The 21,431-nt window shown below is 40.6% G+C and overlaps 1 protein-coding gene across 1 annotated transcript in view; it reads left to right on the top strand.

The window, feature by feature from the left end:
* fut8b (fucosyltransferase 8b (alpha (1,6) fucosyltransferase)) overlaps positions 1-20,084 on the top strand; it is a 61,107-nt gene extending 41,023 nt beyond the window's left edge. The window contains exons 6-9 of the mRNA XM_053613757.1: positions 6,309-6,555; positions 14,358-14,534; positions 14,964-15,114; positions 17,822-20,084. Coding sequence (XP_053469732.1) covers positions 6,309-6,555; positions 14,358-14,534; positions 14,964-15,114; positions 17,822-18,166 — 920 coding nt within the window. The 3' untranslated portion in view covers positions 18,167-20,084. The remainder of the gene's footprint in view (positions 1-6,308; positions 6,556-14,357; positions 14,535-14,963; positions 15,115-17,821) is intronic.
* Positions 20,085-21,431: the final 1,347 nt, after the last annotated feature.

Below are 21,431 nucleotides of genomic sequence, written 5' to 3'. Positions count from 1 at the left end.
CTCTGGCAAGTCTGTTATGAAGTCCAGGGCCAGGTGGGACCACGGGCGGTCAGGCGTGGGTAGCGGTGGGTGATGCACTGCCGGTGTTACCGGAATGTGCACAGCCGGCGCAGCCTGAATGTGCGCAGCTGGTGCGGGCTGGGCAAACGCTGGGGTGGTCTGAAGTGGATGCATAGCTGTAGTGGGTGGCGTCGCGGTCGGAAAAGCGGCAACATTCAGACGCGAACTTGAGCGCGGGCATGGCCGGGAAGTGTAGTCCTTGTCCGCCATGTTTGCAGGTGGCGCTGCAAGATGTTAGTATTGCGGCCACGTGTTCGCCATGGCGTAACAGGTATATGTGTGCAATGATTTTTTTTAGACATTCTCTGTAATGGTTTTGTATGTAGTCCTAATACAGGCCATTTATGATGTAAATGATATTTAGCATGACGTTGCATTGGCATGTAAGTCACATTCAGATCTGAGCATCAGTGTAAAAGCTAGAATGGTATTTGTAGGCCCATGTCTATGTATGATGTCAGGTTTTTTGGTTGGGTCTTGCATTTTTTCTGTAGTATGTGCGGTGAGCCTGTACTTTAGCTATATGATCATGTAAATATATTTTTATAGCCATGGTAAATTTAACCTTTTTACAAGTAAAGTGGGTGGAGGGGGAAATTTCAAGTGTGGTCACCCTAGGGCACCATACTGTGCTAATCTGGGCTTGCCTGTCAGTGGTATTAATGTTATGGCTGATCTGTGTATAATGCCTATTCAGGTTGTCTAAGCTGTTTAGAATGTGATATTAAAACAAAATCAACAAATCCAGACACTAGATCGCATTTTGTTTATAAGGTGTTTGTAAAGAGAATAGTAAAAAAAAAAAAAAAATTGTAAAAAGGCTATCCTTTGATGGAGGCAGGCAAGCACTCCTTATATTCCCCTAGCAGATAGAGTCAGCTTTTTGTTTTAGAATAGAACTTCCTTTATATGAATTTCTGTACTATTTATTCAGTTTTGAACAATGTTTATGGAAATGCAGCTGTGTCAGTTCAGTTTGGTTTGTATTGCAGGCATAATGTTTGTTCTTCTCTCAGGTGCAGAGACTATCTATTTCTCTCTCTCTCTCTCTCTTGCTCTCTCTCTCTCACTCTTTCTCTCTCCAGAGGAGGTGCACTGTGTGTATTAAATAACATTTTTAATCAGTATCAAGCAGATTCCTCTGCTCCTAGCCAACAGAGAGAGTGATAGTGAAACAGAGATGGAAACTCAAGTCTGTGACTCTGACTCGAGCCGCACTTAAGTTGCAAAAAAATTTTTGACTTGAGACTTGACTTGGACTTGAAGACAGAGACTCATTTTGGTTTGGCATTCCCGATTACGTTCTCTCTTTACTTCACATGACAGCATCAAACACCACATTTTTCTATTCATTCCTCATTCATTCATTCCCTATCAGTATCTCCCACATCCCGTAACCTGTCCTGCATTTTGACTGGAAAAAAGTTTGAACAGACTAAGTGTGGAAGTGGGAGCATGCTCAAGCTTTGGTTTGTGAATGGAAGGCGGAGTCGGAGAAGGTGAGTGGTAAGGATTGCACACCTACGGGGAATTATAGTAATGAATGTTATGTGTTACAGTGAGCCAAGTCGAGAATAAAAGAGAGACGGGTACCTCGAAAGACAGAGAAAGCCAACCAGCACAGAGCCATGAGTGTGCGCATGTGTGTCTGTAAAATAAAACCGCTGAAAAGAGAAAGATGAAGAATATAGTGCCTTTTGAGTTGTTCCAAGCCTGCCCCCAGCTTCCTCATTCCCTACGCGAATCTGGGAAAGTGTTACACTAAGGTTTAAGTTATTTTTTTCTCATGTTTCATGATAATATTTCAGTAAGTTATAAACTAAAATAGACAGAAAACATCAGTTGCATGGCTGACAAAGCAGTCGTCCCCAGGGGGCGGTGGCCAAATTTGAAATTCATCCAATGGCTGTGAAGAAAGTATTGAAGCCTGTCATCAAAGGGGTGTCAGCTTTCACTCAAACTGGGCTCACGTGAGGTCAAGCCTTAGAAATCATTTTTGTCCCACTTAATTTTTTTTATGCAGTAATGTTTCTCTTTGTTGCATTGTTTGATACAAAAGACGTAAATATAAATAAATATAAATGGGCTGAGTGTACATGTTTCTTATTCGTTTAGACAGATATCAAAATGGTAGGTCTTTGGGTGTTGGAAGTATGGCCCACATTGTCCCACACAAACTTACTACATGTCCCACATTTGGTCCATTTGCATCTAGTCACCTTACTCCGAAGGGCACTTTGAAGGGAGAGTAATCAAGCTAGTCCTGCTGTAAGATTGCTTCAAACTGAATTTCCAATTAAAAATGACTTATAAATTGAGTTCTGAATGACCATTATTTTTGAGCACCACACCTTTTAGCCCTCCAAAGCTTTCACAGTGAATGGTAAAGTAAAAGAACTATTGCTAAAAATAGAACAAAGACTTGAGAATTGACTTAGACTTGGACCTCAGGGACTTGTGAACATGTCTGGAGTGAGAGAGTGAGACCATTTGATTACATGTGATTGGTTGACTGTAGAAGATAAAATCCCACAGAGACTTATTATATAGATAAGCAAAAACCTAATAATGATAATGAGTCTTTATTGGTCACATATACATATGCACAGTGAAATTCTTTTCTTCGCATATCCCAGCCTGTTAGGAAGCTGGGGTCAGAGCGCAGGGTCAGCCACCGCCAAGGGTCAGCCACCGCCAAGCCACCACTGCCCATAATCATGAATACCTACATGAATTCAGCAATATATCTGCAAACAAATATGATTTTTTTAACTCTATATTCCAGTAGTCAGATATAGCATGGAAGCTTTCTTCGAAAGTCACAGTAAAAATACACATTTCCATCTCTTTATGAATTTAGCATTACCGAGGCAGAAAGAATTGAAACACTGACAATGAAACTCAAGCTCTCTGTTTTGGTGATTTGTTAGCAGTGTAGCCATGATTTACCATTTTAGGGTCAAGTTCAAGAATTTTCAATTTATCATTTTCTATTCACATGCATTCATTCATCTTCATTAGCTGCTTCACCCTGGTCACAGTCACAGTGCATCCAGAGCCTATCACGGGAACATTACAGGGCACTACACACACACACACACAAGCACACATGCATGCTTAATGAGGGGAAATTTTGTTTTGTCAGTCCACTTACCAGCATATTTTTGGGAGGTGGGAGGAAACTGGAGCACTAGGGGAAACCCATTGGAAGAACATGTGAAACTCCACACAACACTAACTGAGCTCAGGATTGAACCCTGAGGTACTACCCCAAATCCTAAACACTGTAAGTTTTCTACATTCTACATTATTTGTGGGTAATCTGGCTTGTTTGCTAACTTGTTATAATTCCTAGGCATCTAGCTGGCTTTACTGTAACTAGCAACCATAACACACTAAAAACCACAGAAGACAGTTACAACAACTAATGCAGCCTTCTGACTGACTGTTCTGCATCTTTTGTAATGGAGTACTTTATAGAAACAATTTTGAGTACCTAAATTCAGGTTCAATTTGAACTCTAAGGCAAGTTTGATGAAGTCTGGGATTGCAGTTAATTACATTACAATGAAAGCCAAAGAACCACCTGGTCACTGGGTTGGAATTCCCAGGGCTGGGCTGGTCGATTGTAGTCCCTCTGTTGCTCTCCTTAGGTGGCCTCCATGTTAACGTGGATGATGGAGGAGACCTGGTCAGTCTGCTCCTGCAGTTCCTGTATGTAGTCAACCAGGGACCAGAATGGAGAGTGCTGCTCCTCCCATGCTTTGTGGGCAACATCTGGTAGTCCGCGGGGTTGCCGCATGAAGAGGAGTTCAAAGGGGGTGAACCCTGTAGAAGCTTGGGGCATCTCCTGGATGTAGGGGAGGAGGAGGTCCCAGTTTCTGCTGTCCTTGTCTACCACCCGTCGGAGCATCTGCTTGAGAGTTTGGTTGAACCGTTCCATCAGGCTGTCCGTCTGGGGGTGGTAGACGGAGGTGTTTGACCTGCAACAGCGGACACAGATCACCCATTAACTTAGACATGAAAGGCATACCTTTGTCAATTAAGATCTCTTTGGGGATCTCTGCGTGGCTGAACCTGAGCACCAGCTCTCTGGCGATATTCTGGAAGGTGGCCTTTCGAATGGGAACTGCCTTGGGGTACCTGGTGGCATAGGTGAGGATCACAAGGATGTATTAATGGCCCTGGGCAGACTTTGGGAGCGGCCCTACAAGACCCAAGCCCACCCTATCAAAGGGGACGCCAATAATAGGGAGAGGAATGAGGGGCACTGTTCGTTGACACTGGGGCACTGCTGGCAGAAGGCCCACACATTGGCATCAATGCCAGGCCTGAGGAACCGATCCCCAGCTTGGCCAGGGTATTGTGTGCCCTGAGGTGGCTGACGAGTGGGTGGCTGTGGACCAGGTGCATCAGGGTGTGTGTCCTGGAGTGGGGTATGACCAGGAGGTTGCAAGGCTGGCATGCTGTCTGGTGGTACAGAAGGCCATTGGACACCAGGAAGTAGTTGGCAGGGAGGCACTGCTCTGGCTGCAGGTTCATGCTGTTGATCAGATGCACCTGGCCCCAGTAGTGCCTCAGTCGGTTGTGCTACTTCTGTTTGCGTCCAAAGTTCCCCTCCCACGAGACCTGTGACTGGGTTAGATGAGTGTCTCACCTGAGGGGGTTTGTCCAGCAGTGTCCCCTTTTCCTGGGCCATCCAGGAGCTTCAGAGGAGACCGAGGGGGGTCGGGAGAGTTTCTTCTCTGCTGTCCTCGTCGTCATCTTCCGCGTCTGCATCTGGAACGAGAGAGAGAGAGGGAGAGAGAGACGAGTTAGCATATATGTGTGTGGAGCGTGAACTCACCCCACTGCGGTCACCGCTCCCTTTTATAGCAGCCGTTCTTGTACTGGATGCTGGAGAGAAGCCGCTCCAATCATTGGCTGCCAGCCATGTATGTTTCTGCCGCCTGCGTCGCAGCCATGTATGCTTCTGCTGTCCAAAACAATCGAGGTGCTGAAATGGCGCTGTCCAATCAGCACCTCGCCGACAGTTGCGCAAGGAGACCGCTTCGTGTTGTGTGTGTGTGGGCTACAGTCCGGCTGTCACAAATAATATTAGTAGTAGTAATAATAATAATAACAATAATAATAATAATAATAATAATAATAATAATAATAGCTTTAATCCAGCTCACTTCTACTTTACAGCAATGTGAACAAGCGAAAATTTGTGGAAATTCTGTATACAGAATGAGATGATGATAAAGATGAGAGACAGTGTCACCTTGCCATATGATACTCAATGACTTCTGAAGCATCTTTCTCTCAGCATGCTTTGAGCATGTGGGTGTTAAACTCTCTCTCTCTCTCTCTCTCTCTATCTCTCTCTCTTCTCCCCTTGTAATTCAAATAATTAATGAACTCTGCTCTGTTCTGCTGAGTGTGCATATGCAGATTAGCGCGGCAGTTAAATAGCATATGGGTCAGCAGCATTGTACATTTACTGTATGAGCGCAGTATGATGTATTGAGCTTCTATTCTTTACTGTCTCTGTATAGGTTTTATGATCACTCACTTTGTTCCCAAGAGACTTGGTAAAATGGAAACACAACATCTTACTATTGTGCATGTAAAACACTATTCACAATATTCAACACGCACCAATTATTTTATTGTCTTTTAACAGATGGAAATTCAAATCCATACCCAAGTACAACAGGGACAGCTCCAGAGACAACACAATAACCTCAGTATGATATAACCCTGAGCAGAACAAATGTTACATTTAAAGTATAAACCATAAAATAGTTCAGCTCATTACATTTTTTAATAAAAAAAGATCATTTCAGTACAAATATAGAAACACTGCAGATGCGTACATTCTTCATTCTAAATGTGTTCGCTTATATTTATTATTTATATTTAAATTTGTATTAATGTTTTATTGAGACACCAGAAAAGCATATGAAAGAAGATCTTATTTTAAATAAATAAATAAACAATAAACGGATTTTGAACAAACACATATGACTGTTAGCTACGAGAAAATCCACTTACATTTGTAAATGTACTCCTTTTTCATTTAACTCTGGTTTGGTGAACAGAATTATGGCCATTTTCTACACCAAGAAGGAGACATCATGAAATAAGGAAACGTTTAGGACAGCCACTATTCTCGGAAGACCCAGGCTGCCCAAAAAATTTTAGTGTATTGTCTGTAATCTGTCTGTGTACGTGAGTATCTTGTCTCATCTTTTGCCCCCTAGGGGAGGATCATGATCGGGACGTGCAGGTGGTGGAGTTGCCCATCGTGGACAGTCTTCACCCCCGACCCCCCTATCTGCCTCTGGCCATCCCTGAGGATCTGGCCCCCCGACTTCAGAGGCTGCATGGAGACCCCTCCGTCTGGTGGGTGTCTCAGTTTGTCAAGTACCTGGTGCGTCCTCAATCGTGGCTGGAGAAAGAGATGCAGGAGGCTGGCATCAAACTGGGTTTCAAACACCCCATCATTGGGTCAGTGCCTTTCTCTTGTAAAATTGCATGTATTTACATTAGACATTAAAAAATAAGCCATTTTAGTAGCTCGGTGTTGCCAAGTTAGAGAATAATGGAAAACAAAAATAGAGACAGTTTATAAGGACAGGAATCAAGCTATATTGATATGAAATCATTATAATTCAAACTATTCTATGATTCTAATTATTAATTAAATTAATATTTTTTAAAAGTCAAATCAAAGAAAAATAAGTAAGGAATAAAACATGACAGGTTATAGGGCTGTTATAGGAAAATACCATAATCAATGATTTGGTAGTTTGCTACAGCAAATGCAAAGCACCCTGAGTTTGATTATTTTCCTATAATAGCATAAAATGTTTTAACAATTTATTAACAATTGTTAAATTAACAATTTATTAAAGAATGACGTCACACTTTTTAACCATTTTCATTTCCACTTAATTTTGTGAAGTTGGTTCCTGTTATCATGTCATGAAGAATTTCCTATGTAATAGTCATTTCCAGTGTTGACACTGGAGACTCCTTCTATACATGTTAAATAAACATCTGCTTACGGAAAATTGTCACCATATTAACAATTATAAATTATACATCATCATATCAATGATTATACGTTTTTCTTTGTTAAACATCAACACATTTTTAATGTTTTTTATGAGTCTTGGATTGTGTGATGCATCCACCATTCAAGTCCATGTGAATGAGCTGTTACTATAGAAACAATAACATATTAGAACGAGCGCATTAATATAGAATTTTAAATGATTTTTCTTACAGTCAAGAATATTATCTGAGCTGCTGTTAAAGAAAATGAATCAACATCTTCGGACCAATTCAACAACACGTAAGACATAGGTGTCATGTAATCTTCAGGCGATGGATGCAAAGGCAGGCTTTATTATTGAAAGTGTAAAACAAATAGTCAAAATAATGAAAAAAACAGAACCATAAACTTAAACAATGGAGACATTCAGAATCATGTAGACTATGAACAAGGCTGAGGCAAACGTTACAGCACAAGAGTACAACAACAAATGTTTGAGAAACTGGTGCTGAAACAAAGGAACTTATATAATGGTGATGATCAGGGTGAGGCGGGCACAGGTGAGCATGATTAGGACATGTGACTGGATCATGTGACGTGCAGTGGCTGATGGGTACTGTAGTTCAGTGCCTTATAGGGGCTAACCTGACAGAGCCCCCCGCCCCCCAGAAGGCTTGGGTCCGGATGTGTGAAAACAAGTTCAATGGAGGGGGTTCTGGACAGCCAAAGGTCATGTCCCTCAATTGATCAGGGTTCCTTGGAGCCCTACCCCTCGTGTAGCCGGTAGGAAACCCTGAAGTCCTTCCTCAGGTTATAAGGCAGGTTATGATTTAATTACCAATTAATAAACTGCAATGCCTCGTAAATTAAAAGAAGCCAGGACAGGTAAGAAAAGAAGTGTGTTCCCAAGACAAAGATCCACATTTGTGTAACATATCACAATATCTATGAATATTGCTGGAAAAAATCCATGATCAATTTTACAATTTTAGTTCTTCCTGAATATTTCCCCCAACTGTTAAAGTGCATTAAAAAGGAAAAGAGTATTCAGCACTGCTAGTTAGCATGTTATACCAACTTTAAGGACAAGGTGCAGCTGCTTTTCAACCATCATGGAACTGGTTTGGAAACACTTCCTTAGACAGCAGGATGGTGTGATGGCATGTAGGTTATGGCTTGTGTCACTCTGACCAGGAGCTGAGATTCTTTCCGTTTATTTTTTTCAGTATTCTTGGATTTTCTTCCTCTTTTGCAAGGAAGGCTGCACAGGTCACAAGTCCTTTTTGTGCATCCATCAAAATACATCTATTGCTATTGATTTCAATACCAACTTATGGCAAGCCTTATGGCTTGACACACTGTTAGTGTGTGGACATGTCTGTCAGTTGAAAACAAAATATACATTTTACCTCAAATCAAGTATGGCCTAATTACCATTTATTTTCACTAGAACTAGGTGCCCTAGCCCAAACCCATTTCAGCATGACAATACCCCTGTGCACAAAGTAATGTCCATAAAGACATGGTTTACCAAGGTTGGTGTGGAAGAACTTGAGTAGCCTGCACAGAGTCCTGAACTCAACCCCACAGAACACCTTTAGGATGAACTGGAACACCAACTTTGCACCAGACCATTTTTCCAGGCATCGGTGCCCAACCTCTTGTGCTCTTGTGCTCTTGAATCGACAAATCCCCACAGCTAAAGTCCAAAATTGAGTGGAAAGCCCTCTCAGAAGAGTAGAGGTTATTTTAACAGCAAAGGGGGAACCAACTCCATATAATGCACATTGTTTTGAAATGGGATTTTCAGTGATCAGGTGTCCACATACTTTTGGCCATATTGTGTAGCTATGGTTGGCACTTGTAGTAGCACATCCAGTCTATCATGAGCTGGCTTTTAAACACAGGTCCTTTACCTCCTGCCTCTTTACCCTGTTTGCCTGAATGTTAAGTAATTGTTTTTGTATGTTCTGAAGGAGTTCTACTGTTAGCATTTTGTGAAATGAAATCCCTTTGTTGAAAGATTCTGTATAAAAACATTAAAACATTAACTAAAGGGAAAACTGAAGTACATTTTAGGATCAATATATATATAGTACGTATAGCCTCACTGTTTTCTACCAGGGCTGATTGAAATCAGTACTGTAAGTTACAGCCTGGACTTTCTGCTGACAGACAAGTGATAGCAAAATCAAACAGCACTATATACAATTCTGAAGTAAATTTTTACACTAAGAAAAAGTCCTTGTGCAGCTCAAGGTCTCTAGTATGGAGAATACACAGCACTGTGCTGTAATTAGATTTATATGGCAGAGGTCTGGAACAAGATTGTGGGATATTCTATCTCCAGGCATAATATTTCTCTGTAGTGGGCGTAGGATATATACAAATGAAGAAGAGCAAAATGTAGTCAAGAGCAGATTAATCATTAGTGAAAACAGTGTATGTTTGTTGTCTTATTGTATCCCATTGGCCTGAGTTCCTGACCCAAAACATGTTGTCATTACAAGTGGAAGCTAACTACCTTTGCATTAGAATGCAAAACTTTATCACATCCCACAAGTACCACAGTGAGAATTCATGCCAATCTGTGACATTTTGTTTTTTTTTATCTTTCTCCCTCCTCAAACTCCCTCTCTCTCTCTCTCTCTCTCTCTCTCTCTCTGTGCTACTCGTTTTCAACTCCTACCCCAGTCATCATCACTGCTCCATCAATTCTACCTTCCCCTCTCTAGCACTCACTGTCCTGTCCTCTCTCTCTCTCTCTCTCTCTCTCTCTATCTCTCACTGTCTCTCTCTCTCTCCCTTGCTCCACTGGGGACTTGAGTGAAAAGATCAGTGTTAGCCATTAAGGGCTTTCAGACTCCGTTCAGGGTCCAACTGCTGTGCCGAGAGCTGGACAGAAATATGCTTTATGGAGTTCAGAGAGTGATGTGCAGTTCTATTTTTCATGATTCTCTCACTTCCACCAAGTACAAGTGTACAGAGTTAGGGTTCAAGGGCTATTTGGAGAAGTGACAAAATTCTGGTATATTCCATATGTCTCATATTCCAACAGTGTCTATGTCTATGACACCCTTTATTTTGATTGCCACCTAACACCACTTTCTATATAAGCTGGAAAGCATACCAAACCTGACTGAGCAATTCGAAAATCATCACACCGCTGTCTGTCTGCATTTCTCTGGAACAATAGCTACGGGCATTATCAGATCTATTAGTCTGGTTGCTGAGTCCAATTCAGAACGAAATTTGATATATTTGCTGTTTGGTTTGGTTTGTGGTCTCATTGCATGTAATGAAACAATACAAAACAAGTAAAATGGCTGAGGGTTGTGTAGGATATATTAGGCAGCAAATGAACAGTTAGTTCTTGAAGTTGATGCGTTGAAAGAAGGAAAAATGAGCAAGCGTAAGGACCTGAGCGACTTTGCCAAGGGCCAAATTGTGATGGCTAGACGACTGGATCAGAGCATCTCCAACGCAGCAGGTCTTGTGGAATGTTCCCGGTATGCAGTGGTTAATATCTACTAAAAGTGAAGGACAACCGGTGAACCGGCGACAGGGTCAGGGTCACTGTGCCACCATAAAATATTTTGTTAAATCATTCTAACGTATTCTGATATTTTACACTACAGTAGATCTGGCATTACTAGATATATTTCATTTAGAAAGACAGCCTCTTATGTGACACACCCAAGTACACTACTTGTCTATGTGTGTTAATTCTTTTCTCATATCCAAGCTTAATAGGAAGAGCAGTTGAGGATGAAGGGCCCAGCAGTTGCAGTCTGGCAGTGTAGGACTTTGAACTCATCAGTAGGCTGAGACCACTTAACCCTAAACATTAAGACATCACTACCACAAATACATTTTCACGAATAGATTTCTCTGATTCACTCATCTTCAGTCAGCACATTTGAGCTCGTTTGAGTAACCATGTGGAATAAACACGTTTCAAAATGGCTGATTTTTACTGGTTTGTAAATAACAATTACAAATGTGATATTCATGTTTATCCCATTTATACTCCCATCTCTAATCGAAACAGTCATTGAGTATGGGAAGGGATTTATGTCAGGTCCACATGATCCACAAACTCTACCACAACTATCCACCACTGCTAACCCGCTCCTAATCACCAGACTTCTGATCACACACATCTGTTCCCAATTTCACACACACACACACACACACACACACGCACACACACACACACACACACACACACACACACATACATATAAAACAGACTCTTAATCACAAACATTTTGTCAAATAAACCCTCAGATTGTTTAAATGTATCTGACTTTAACAAGTCTTCTTTACAGTGTTGGTTGTTCTGTTTTTTGATCTTCTGCCTGTTTCTCGATTTACATGTTTAGTTCTGCCTAGTTTACTCTGACTGTTCATTGCCTGACCCATGTCTGTTTTTTGATATTGATCCTGCCTGACGTTTTGGAATTGTCTGCATTGCTCTCATTAAAGAATGCTGAACTGCATCTCTCTCAGCCCCAATTCCTGACTTTGTAAAGAGGTGAGCAGTTAAGGGTTAAGCATCTTGCTTTAGGGCACAGCAGTGGCTCTTTATCTTACTGGAAGAAGGTTGAAGAAATCTGTCTCTGCTTCTGCTCTATTAAAGTACTAAGAACTATAATAACTGTAAGGTTGATATAAATAGTAGAGTAGGTGTATACAGTATGTTAAATCATATTGCATCACTGTATGATGCCTCTGCTGGTACATTTTCTTGGCAGAAGTATGGATATTATAAATGTCAAGGTTGACTGGATAGCTGGTATTCCATGATGCTTGTGGTGTTTAAAGTTGCACTGGAGCTGCAACACTAATTTTGCTGTTAAAGCTCACATTGCATATGTGTAGTCTGTTAAAGTGGCCATCTTTCTTCTTCACTTGATGATAAATATTTGGATGCTAAATATAGTTCATTTATATATTTAATATTAATAAATAAAAAAAGAAGCAAACTTAAGACAACACACATACCTTGGCTGTTTGTTTTTTGTTTTTTTTTTTTTGTTTTTTTTTTTTTGCTTTATTTAGGATAAAGGGAAATGTGTGTACATTTGATTTTTGGCCACAATGTTACTTTAAGTGATACACCAACTGCTGTTGCTGAGCAAATGGATTGTCGCTTATGTTAACAATTGAACCCGCTGTAGCCTTCTTCTAAGAATGTGGTAGAAAATGAAGAAGCTTTGTAATGAGCTCTGCGAAAACAAAAAGAGTGAATGTGATTGTTAGCAGCAGGCGAGATGAGGGAGTATCGATCACTGGATGCTGAGCACCTCAGTGTAGCTGAGAATCAGAGCTGAATGAAAGACATGACGCGGGAGAGTAACACTTGACAGAAAGATGAAAGGAAGTGTATGAGAGAGAGAGAGAAAGAGAGAGAGAGAGAGCGAGAGAGAGAGAGAGTAGCTGAAGAGTTCTGTAGCTTTGTCACTTCAGACAGTGAGAACAAGTAGGAGAAGCTACCCACCGAGAGATGCAAGAAAGAAAAAAAACAGAAAAGTGCATTTGACAAGCTTTCTGATCTCTCTCTCAAGTACCAAAGCAGGGAAATGAGTCCCTATCACTTGATAATCCATTAATTAGTTGGGGGAAAAAACTATTTAACGGGGTTGTAAAGGGAAAAAAAATAAAGTACATTTTGCCAGCTAATAAAATTTTCAGTGCTTTTTCATTTTCATGACCGCAAGACAGTTTTTGTTGGTGTAAGCAATAAAGGTCCAACCACAAATAAGAATAAATGGCATTATATAGAACTGACATTTATGTTTACACCACTCTCATGCTTTAATAAAACTATAGCACATATAATAAATGTTTATACTTTAATAAAACTACACCATATGATGCCAGTTTACATTATAATTCTATTTTATTTAGTCTGATATCTGCAGATGGCACCTCATTTTAGGTGGAAACTGTTTAAATCAAAATAAATGGCAGAGCTTTAACCCACTGCATTGCTCTCTACTGCGTATTGTTTTTCATGCAAGGGCATGTAAAGTTTCCTCAAAGTAAATGTAGTACTTTTTAAGACTTTTTCAATGCTACTTCAAGCATCATTTACAGATACATTTGCAGCAAAGATATTGCAAAATGCTTCAAGAACGCTGCGGAAAGAAAATGACAGAAGCTACCAATCTTCCACACAAATTACACCATCCAATTGTTTGGATTTTTCACATTGCTACATAACAACACATTTATCACAGAATCTGGGAAAATCTGAAATCAAATGTTGTTTGCTAGTGTGAACGCTGAGTAAGAGCAGCCTGTAATAAAAAAATGTACACTGGAATTCAAGAGAGTTTCATACTTATTAACATCTTTAATTCGTAAATAATTTGAGTTAAATTTTAATGACCAACAGACACCCTGTTTGTCATCATTCTGACATACATTTTGTGTCTATATGTCATGGCTTGTTTTTGTTAATAGTGCTGCGTTTTTTGGTCAAAAACCATGTGAACCACATAAACTTCATCACCGAAGGACACGTTATTCTTAATTCTGTGCTGTTTGTTGTTTATTGTTATTTTTTAAGTGTTACATATGCAAAAAAACATTAATTAACAGTTCTATCTCCAAACTCACAGATAAACGTCATAAGGTTAAACAAAACCCAGTTTATCTCAGTTTCTCCTAATTTGGTCCATTATCAATTCCCAGTGACAGCAAGCAACTTAAGAGGGTGATGGCTTAAATCAGTGGTTTTCAAAGTTTGGCCGCAGCCCCCTTGGGAGCCGCCAGGGGGTGCCCGGGGGGCCTCAACAATTTGGTGTGAAAAATAAATTCTCACTCTCAGACAACCACACACGCACACAATCAATTCCTAATGTAATGTAATGTAAATATGTAAGATGTAATTATTAATAATAAAGGAGGATATATTCAGAAGTCTGCAACATCTTGCCAAAGGGGGGCCTCGGTCAAACGTTAATGTCATTTGGGGGGCCTTGCCCTGGAAAAGTTTGAGAACCCCTGGCTTAAATGTTTAAATCTGTGGGTTTTTACACTACTCCTGAACATCACAGTCTGAAGAAAAGAAAAAATAGGTTTGTGATAGTAGAAAATGTCTCGGGAAGTGTTGGGTCTTGTTCTTTATTCCTGGATTTTACCATTAACTTTCTCTCCATATGTTAATGTAGGATTAGACAAGGCTTTGTGTAGAGTAGTTGAGTACAGCCTTGTCAAACCAGCGTGTATTGTGTGTTTGCAGTGTGCATGTGAGGCGCACAGATAAAGTGGGCACGGAGGCAGCGTTTCACCCCATAGAGGAGTACATGCAGCATGTGGAGGAACAGTTCCAGCTCATGGCCCAGCGCATGCAGCTGGACAAAAAGAGAGTGTATTTGGCAACTGATGACCCCTCACTGTTACAGGAGGCCAAGAGCAAGTGAGTGATCTGAATGAGGAGTGTGTGTGTGTGTGTTTGTGAGTATGTGTATGTGTTTCGGGGATGGGAGGTGGGGTGGCAGATTCAAGGGTATGTTGTTTTCTCAGTGGGGACCAAATGTCCCCACAACGGTTGGAACATCTGACAGTTTTGACCTTATAGGGACATTTCTCTGATCCCAATAAGGAAAACTTGGTTATGTCAGTGGAAGGATAGTAATACAAATGTGTGTGTGTGTGTTTCGGGGATGGGAGGTGGGGTGGCAGATTCAAGGGTATGTTATTTTCTCAGTGGGGACCAAATGTCCCCACAACGGTTGGAACATCTAACAGTTTTGACCTTATAGGGACATTTCTCTGATCCCAATAAGGAAAACTTGGTTATGTCAGTGGAAGGATAGTAAAACAAACGTGTGTGTGTGTTTTTCAGATACCCTGATTATGAGTTCATCAGTGATAATTCTATCTCGTGGTCGGCTGGACTGCATAACCGCTACACAGAGAACTCTCTCAAGGGAGTCATCTTGGACATCCACTTCTTGTCCCAGACTGACTTCCTAGTCTGTACATTCTCCTCACAGGTACACACACACACACTGAACCCTCCTGAGTCACACTTACGTTAAATCTGGAGTGTGTTTTCAGGCTCTAGCCCATCTGACTCATCTCATTTCTCTACTTATTACCACACCCTTCATGAGAATATATAATACAGAAATGTCGACCTGAGAAGAGCTCTAATCAGCTAATTAACTCAAAACACCTACAAAGGTTTCCTGAGCCTTTAAAAAGAACTGGACCGTTGCTTAGTGGTCCAAAGTCTTCTTTTCAGATGAAAGTAAATGTTGCATTTCATTTGAAAATCAAGGTCCCCGAGTCTGGAGGAAGAGTGGAGAGGAACAGAATCCAAGTTGCTTGAAGTCCAGTGTGAAGTTTCCACAGTCAGTGATGATTTGGGTTGCCATGTCATCTGCTGGTGTCGGTCCACTGTGTTTTTTCAAGTCGAGAGTCAATGCAGCGTCCACCAGGAGATTTTAGAGCACTTCATGATTCCATCTGCTGACGAGCTTTATGGAGATGCTGATTTCCTTTTCCAGCAGGACTTGGCACCTGCCCAGAGTGCCAAAACTACTAGTAACTGGTTTGCTGACCATGGTATTACTGTGCTTGATTGTCCAGCCAACTTGCCTGGCCTGAACTCCATAGAGAATCTATGAGAGACACCAGACCCAACAATACAGACGAGCTGAAGGCCGCTATCAAAGCAACCTGAGCTTCCAGAACACCTCAGCAGTGCCACAGGCTGATTGTCTCCATGCCACACCACATTGATGCAGTAATTCGTGCAAAAGGAGCCCCAACCAAGTATTGAGTGCATAAATTAACATACTTTTCAGAAGGTCAACATTTCTGTATTATAACTTATTTATTCTAATATTTTGCGATACTGAGATTTTTTATTTCCATGAGCTGTAAGCCGTAATCAAGATTAAGACATAAAAAGGCTTGAAATATGTCACTTTATGTGTAATGAATCTAGAATTTATGAAAGATCACTTTTTGAGTTAAATGACGGAAAAAAAAAAGACCTTTTCCACGATATTCTATTTTTTTGAGATGCACCTGTAATGGTTGTGTTAATATGTCTATATATAGCATGATCACACTAAGGCAGTATGGTCCTCAGAAATATGCTCATTTGTGCTCATTTTGAAATTGAATAGCATATTGGTTACTGTCTGTGTGAAATTTTGCAGGTTTTACCTGTGTCTGTATAGGTTTCATCCAGGTTCTCCAGTTTCCTTCCATCTGTATGTAGGTCAATAGGAGTGAACAAGTGTGTATGTTGTGTCCCATCCAGGGTTTATTCCTGCCATTAGCACACTGGTCCCTTCTAGATCCATGGCTATCCTGTCCAGGAAAAAGTGTTTACTTAAGAACTGCAGTTAAAAAGTGAAGCCATAATGTCTGTGACCCCCTCTAGTGGTTGGCAGCAGTACAATTTCTAATTCTACCCAGACCTACACTCACCGGTCTCTTTATTAGGAACACCTGTACACCTGCTCATTTATGAAGTTATCCAATCAGCCAATCATGTGGCGGCAGCGCAATGCCTGAATCCATGCAGATACAGGTCAAAAGTTTCAGTTAATTTTTATATCCAACATCAGAATGGGGAAAGAGTGTCATCTCTGTGACTTTAATAATGACATGATTTTTGGTGCCAGATGGGCTATCCCTCTCCTGGGATTTTCACACACCACAGCCTCTAGAGTTTACATAGAAAGGTGTGAAAAACAACTGAGGTGAAACATCCTGTTGATGAGAGAGATCAGAGGAGAATGGCCAAACTGGTCTGAGCTTACAGGAAGTGTATAGTAACTAAAATAAGCACTCTTTTCAACCGTGGTGAGCAGAAAAGCACTACAGAATGCACAACACATTAGGTTCCATGCCTGTCAGCCAAGAACAGGAATCTGAGGCTATCATGGGCACAGACGCACAGAACCTGGACAGTTGAAGAATGGAAAAAGACCAACTGTTTTTTTTTTTCCTAATCTTCACCTCTCCAGTTTGGGTGAGCCTGTGCCCATTATAACCTCAGATTCCTGTTCTTGGTAGGCAGTAGACAGTGGACCCCAATGTGGTCTTCTGCTGTTGTAGCCCATCCACTGTAAGGTTTGTTTTGTGCATGCTAAGATGCTTTTCTGCTCATCACGGTTGTACAGACTGATTATATTAGTTACCATAGACTTCCTGACAGCTTGAGCCAATCTGATCTTTCTTATCGACAAGATGTTTCTAGCCACAGAACTGGCACTAACTCAATGTTTTTGGTTGTTTCGCACCATTCTGTGTAAACTCTAGATACTGTTGTGTGTGAAAATCCCATATCAACAGTTTCTGACATACTCAAACCCCAGCCCATGTGGTACCAAAATCCATGCCACAGTTAAAGTCGCAGAGAACACAGTTTTACTTCATTCTGATGTTTGTTGTGAACATTAACTGAAACTCTTCACCTATATCTGTATAATCGTTTTTTTTGCATTGCCTTGCTGCCATATGATTGGCTAAATAAATAACTGCATGAATGTGCAGGTGTGCAGGTGTTCCTAATAAAATGGATGGTAAGTGTATATTAGTGCCCCAAAAATAAATGTAATATATATGTATGTCAGTGTACTGTATATGTTAATTTTTACTTAATTCATTTTAGCACACTGTAAGAGTTCCCTTTATTGTAATATACCTTAATATGTTCCTTTTTCTCACTGTGTGTACCAGGTGTGCCGTGTGGCCTATGAGATCATGCAGACTCTACACCCAGATGCTTCATCATATTTCTACTCTCTGGACGACATCTACTATTTCGGCGGGCAAAATGCTCACAACCAGATCGCCATCTATGCACATCAGCCGCGCACTTCTGAGGACGTCGCCCTGGAGCCTGGAGATGTTATTGGCGTTGCCGGAAACCACTGGGATGGTTACTCCAAAGGACTGAATCGCAGATTGGGGCGCACTGGCCTCTATCCATCTTACAAAGTGAAGGAGAAAATCGAGACCGTGAAATACCCCACCTACCCCGAGGCAGACAAACTGCTCAACTCAGAAAATAGAGGAAAATAGACTGAAAGAGACAGTAAGAGACTTCTAAAACAGAGAGAGGCATGAAGAGACTGAAACAGACTGAGACAGATAGAGACAGAAAGAGACAGGGTGAGAATAATCCCAAAGTATTTTTTCCTGTATAAAGCTTAATGATAAAAGAGCGATAATAAGACATAGTCCACAAAGAGATACATGCTGTCAATGTGTGTGTATGTGTGTGAGTAAAATGAGATGATGTCAAGAGAGAAAGAGATAGAGATAGACAAAGAAATAATACATGGAAAGAAACTGACAGAAAGAGATTCATGGAAAGAGACAAAAAAGAGGCATGTGAAATGAGACAGGGACAAAAAAGAGACAGAAAACGAAAGTGGCAGAAAAAGAGACATAGAAAGAGGTGGAAAGGGATCGAGACAAAGACAGATAAAAGAGAGAATGGTGGGAAAACATGTCATAAAAGAAACAAAGTGAGAGGTAAAGAAAAAGGCAGAAGGATGGACAAAGACAACAATACGCACAGAGACCGAAAGAAATTGGCATAAGAGAGAGACATCAGAGACAAACATGGAAATAGAGAAAGAGGTGAAAAGAAACAAGAGGAAAAAATGAAGAGAGTCAGAAAGAGAGATTTGGAACATATGTGCTGACATGGAAAGAGAAAAATGACAGCGAAAATAATCAACTTTTGGACTCTGTATCAGGAGAGACAACTGAAACATTCAGAAGAATGGACACACACTGAGGACACTGCTCTATGTATGTTTATGTGTATTTTTTACTCAGTGAGAAAAGATGGAGAAGAAAATCACGATGTAAAATTTCCCAAATAACCTGAGGCAAACAAGCTACAGATTACAGAAACAACAACCTGTACAGAGTCTGCTGAGACAGGAGGGATAATGAGACATAATCCACAAAGACAGACCGAGGACACGTGCTTGTGTTTTGACTTAGCGCAGCCTCCTGAGCGGCTCTGATATAGATGGAGGCAGAGCATCTCTGTGTTTGACTGCAGGCTATGTGGACTCGGCAACAGCTGAGCACAATTTACAAACCCACAACTCTGCCTCGCTTTATAGTTTTATTGTTATTTAATTGTCCCAGGGTGGTTTTAAGTCATTTATAATCTTGTCTTTTAATCTCTCTTGCCTGTTTGATCACTGTTCACTAAGAAACTAGGGGAAATACGGTAAAGTAGGGAGATAGAAAGACATAACAAGGATAACGATTAGGGTGCTTCTTATTTCTTTAATTGCGCTTTAGTTCTTCCCTCTGTGTGGAAACGTGAGGAAAGTTTGCAAGGAAAGAAAACAACAACAGAGGAATGGATGCAAATCATTGTGCCATGTTAGGTCAAATATACATCACTATAAATCCACATCAATTAGTGAAGACTTGTTGTCCAGCATGTTTTAACCTATACAATATTTTCTCTGTTGTCATCACTGACTTGGCATGTAAATTCAAGCCCATTTGTTGACTTTGTAGCCATTGTTTCTTCATTAATAGTATTAATTTAGTGTTTTTTGTTCTTATTATTTGTTTGAACCTACACTGAAAAAATGTTTATTGAATTTAGTTAATTCGTTAACACAGATTGTTTGCATTTATCCAGCACGATGTGAGCATGCATTTTTAAAACCCTGTAATAAAGCCAAACTCCATGGATTCACCCAAGCTCAGGATCAAACCAGGGACCCTAGCATTGTGAGGCAGTAACATTATTTGTTGCACTATTGTGCCACACGTGAGTTAATTAAGTTAATTTAACGCTATAGTCATTTCTTCCTGTCAGCTCCAACATCCTCATGAGACTTTAAAACATAATTGGATCACATTAATACTATGTCAGTTGATCACACACACTCTACATATTTCTAGCTAGTAGATTAGATACTGTTTGTATTTAAATTCAATTTAGTATAAACAATGAAATCATGTTTTATGTAAACTATACATAATGTTTTCTCTAAACACATATTTCCTTTTTTCAGTGTAGGTGGTTTGTGAAAATGATAAATGTACACCATAGGTTTATGTCATACATGGCTTCTACATAAGTACCTTTCTCCTCACTCTGGAAGCCTCTGTTTGCGTTTAATGAATTGATCACTACTAGTTCAGAGTATTCAGCCTTCTTGGAGATAGTGGAGCAGGTGCTGAAGAATGTACATCGTACTGACTTCATAGTGCTTTTGGGGAACTTAAGTGCTTGTTTGTTTCATCAGACTTTGAGGCCATATGTTTTAATCACTCAGTTAAAGAGACGTTGGTGACGAACTGGATTCATCACACAAGGCGCCAGCCAGATTTCTGGAGAACCTTTCGGGTTGCTTGGGACCTTCAATGAGAGACAAATTCTCATGTTCAAAAGGACTTCTCCCTTCTACGGATTGAGGTTATGGGCATTAAGTCACAATGGATAATATTCACGTTCTCGATCATCAAGGCAACTGCAAGACGCTGTGGTCTCCTGATTCAATTGAGAGTTTTAGAGAGCCAGAAGATCTGCTGCAAAGGCAGTAAGAGAAGTGGAAGATCGGCCATGGAATTTGGAGAGGCCACTAATAGATGTTATTTTGACCCAAAAAATTATCTGGCAAACTGTTCTGTTAGGAGGAGTAGAAGAAGGAGGAGGAGAAGAAGAGGAGACCATTCACCAGCTCTGCTAAGCAAGTACATGTAAGTGGATATTGTTGAGCAATGAATGAAGATCTAGGGCAGTGCCCTTGGAATGGCAAACTGGGATGGGGGTCCCTATTTCTTTTAAGGGGACCAGAGGATGTATTCTATGAATAGAATTACACTCCTCAGTCTCCCAGCAAAGTCTATACCAGGGCTGTGGAGAGGAGTCTGTCAGATAGTTTAATCTAGGATTTAGGGGGAACAACACTGGTTACCCCAGGCCATAGAACAAAGATTCAGCTTTTTATTCTTGGGCAACTATGTGAGGGGGTCATACAAATATGGTAATCCAGTCTACATGCATTTTGTGGATTTGGAGATGGTGTATGATTTTGTGCCTCAACATTTGTGGTGGGAGGTATTACAAAAGGATGGAGTATCTAGATCACTACTTCATGCAATCCAGTCTATGTATGTACACAGTGAGCATTGTGTCCATGTTCTAAGCGTTAAGTTAAAAATGTTTAATGTGGGTGTCAGACTAAATCAAGGGGCTGTTTTCTCTTTTAAGTGTCGTTCACATGGGCATTATATCAAGACACAAGAGGTGCCGATTATGGTAGGCTACAGGTATGTCTGAGACTATGGTTGTCTCCTG

The sequence above is a fragment of the Ictalurus furcatus genome, chromosome 25 (genome assembly GCF_023375685.1).
Source record: "Ictalurus furcatus strain D&B chromosome 25, Billie_1.0, whole genome shotgun sequence".
Lineage (NCBI taxonomy): Eukaryota > Metazoa > Chordata > Actinopteri > Siluriformes > Ictaluridae > Ictalurus > Ictalurus furcatus.
This window is presented reverse-complemented; position numbering and strand designations above follow the sequence as displayed.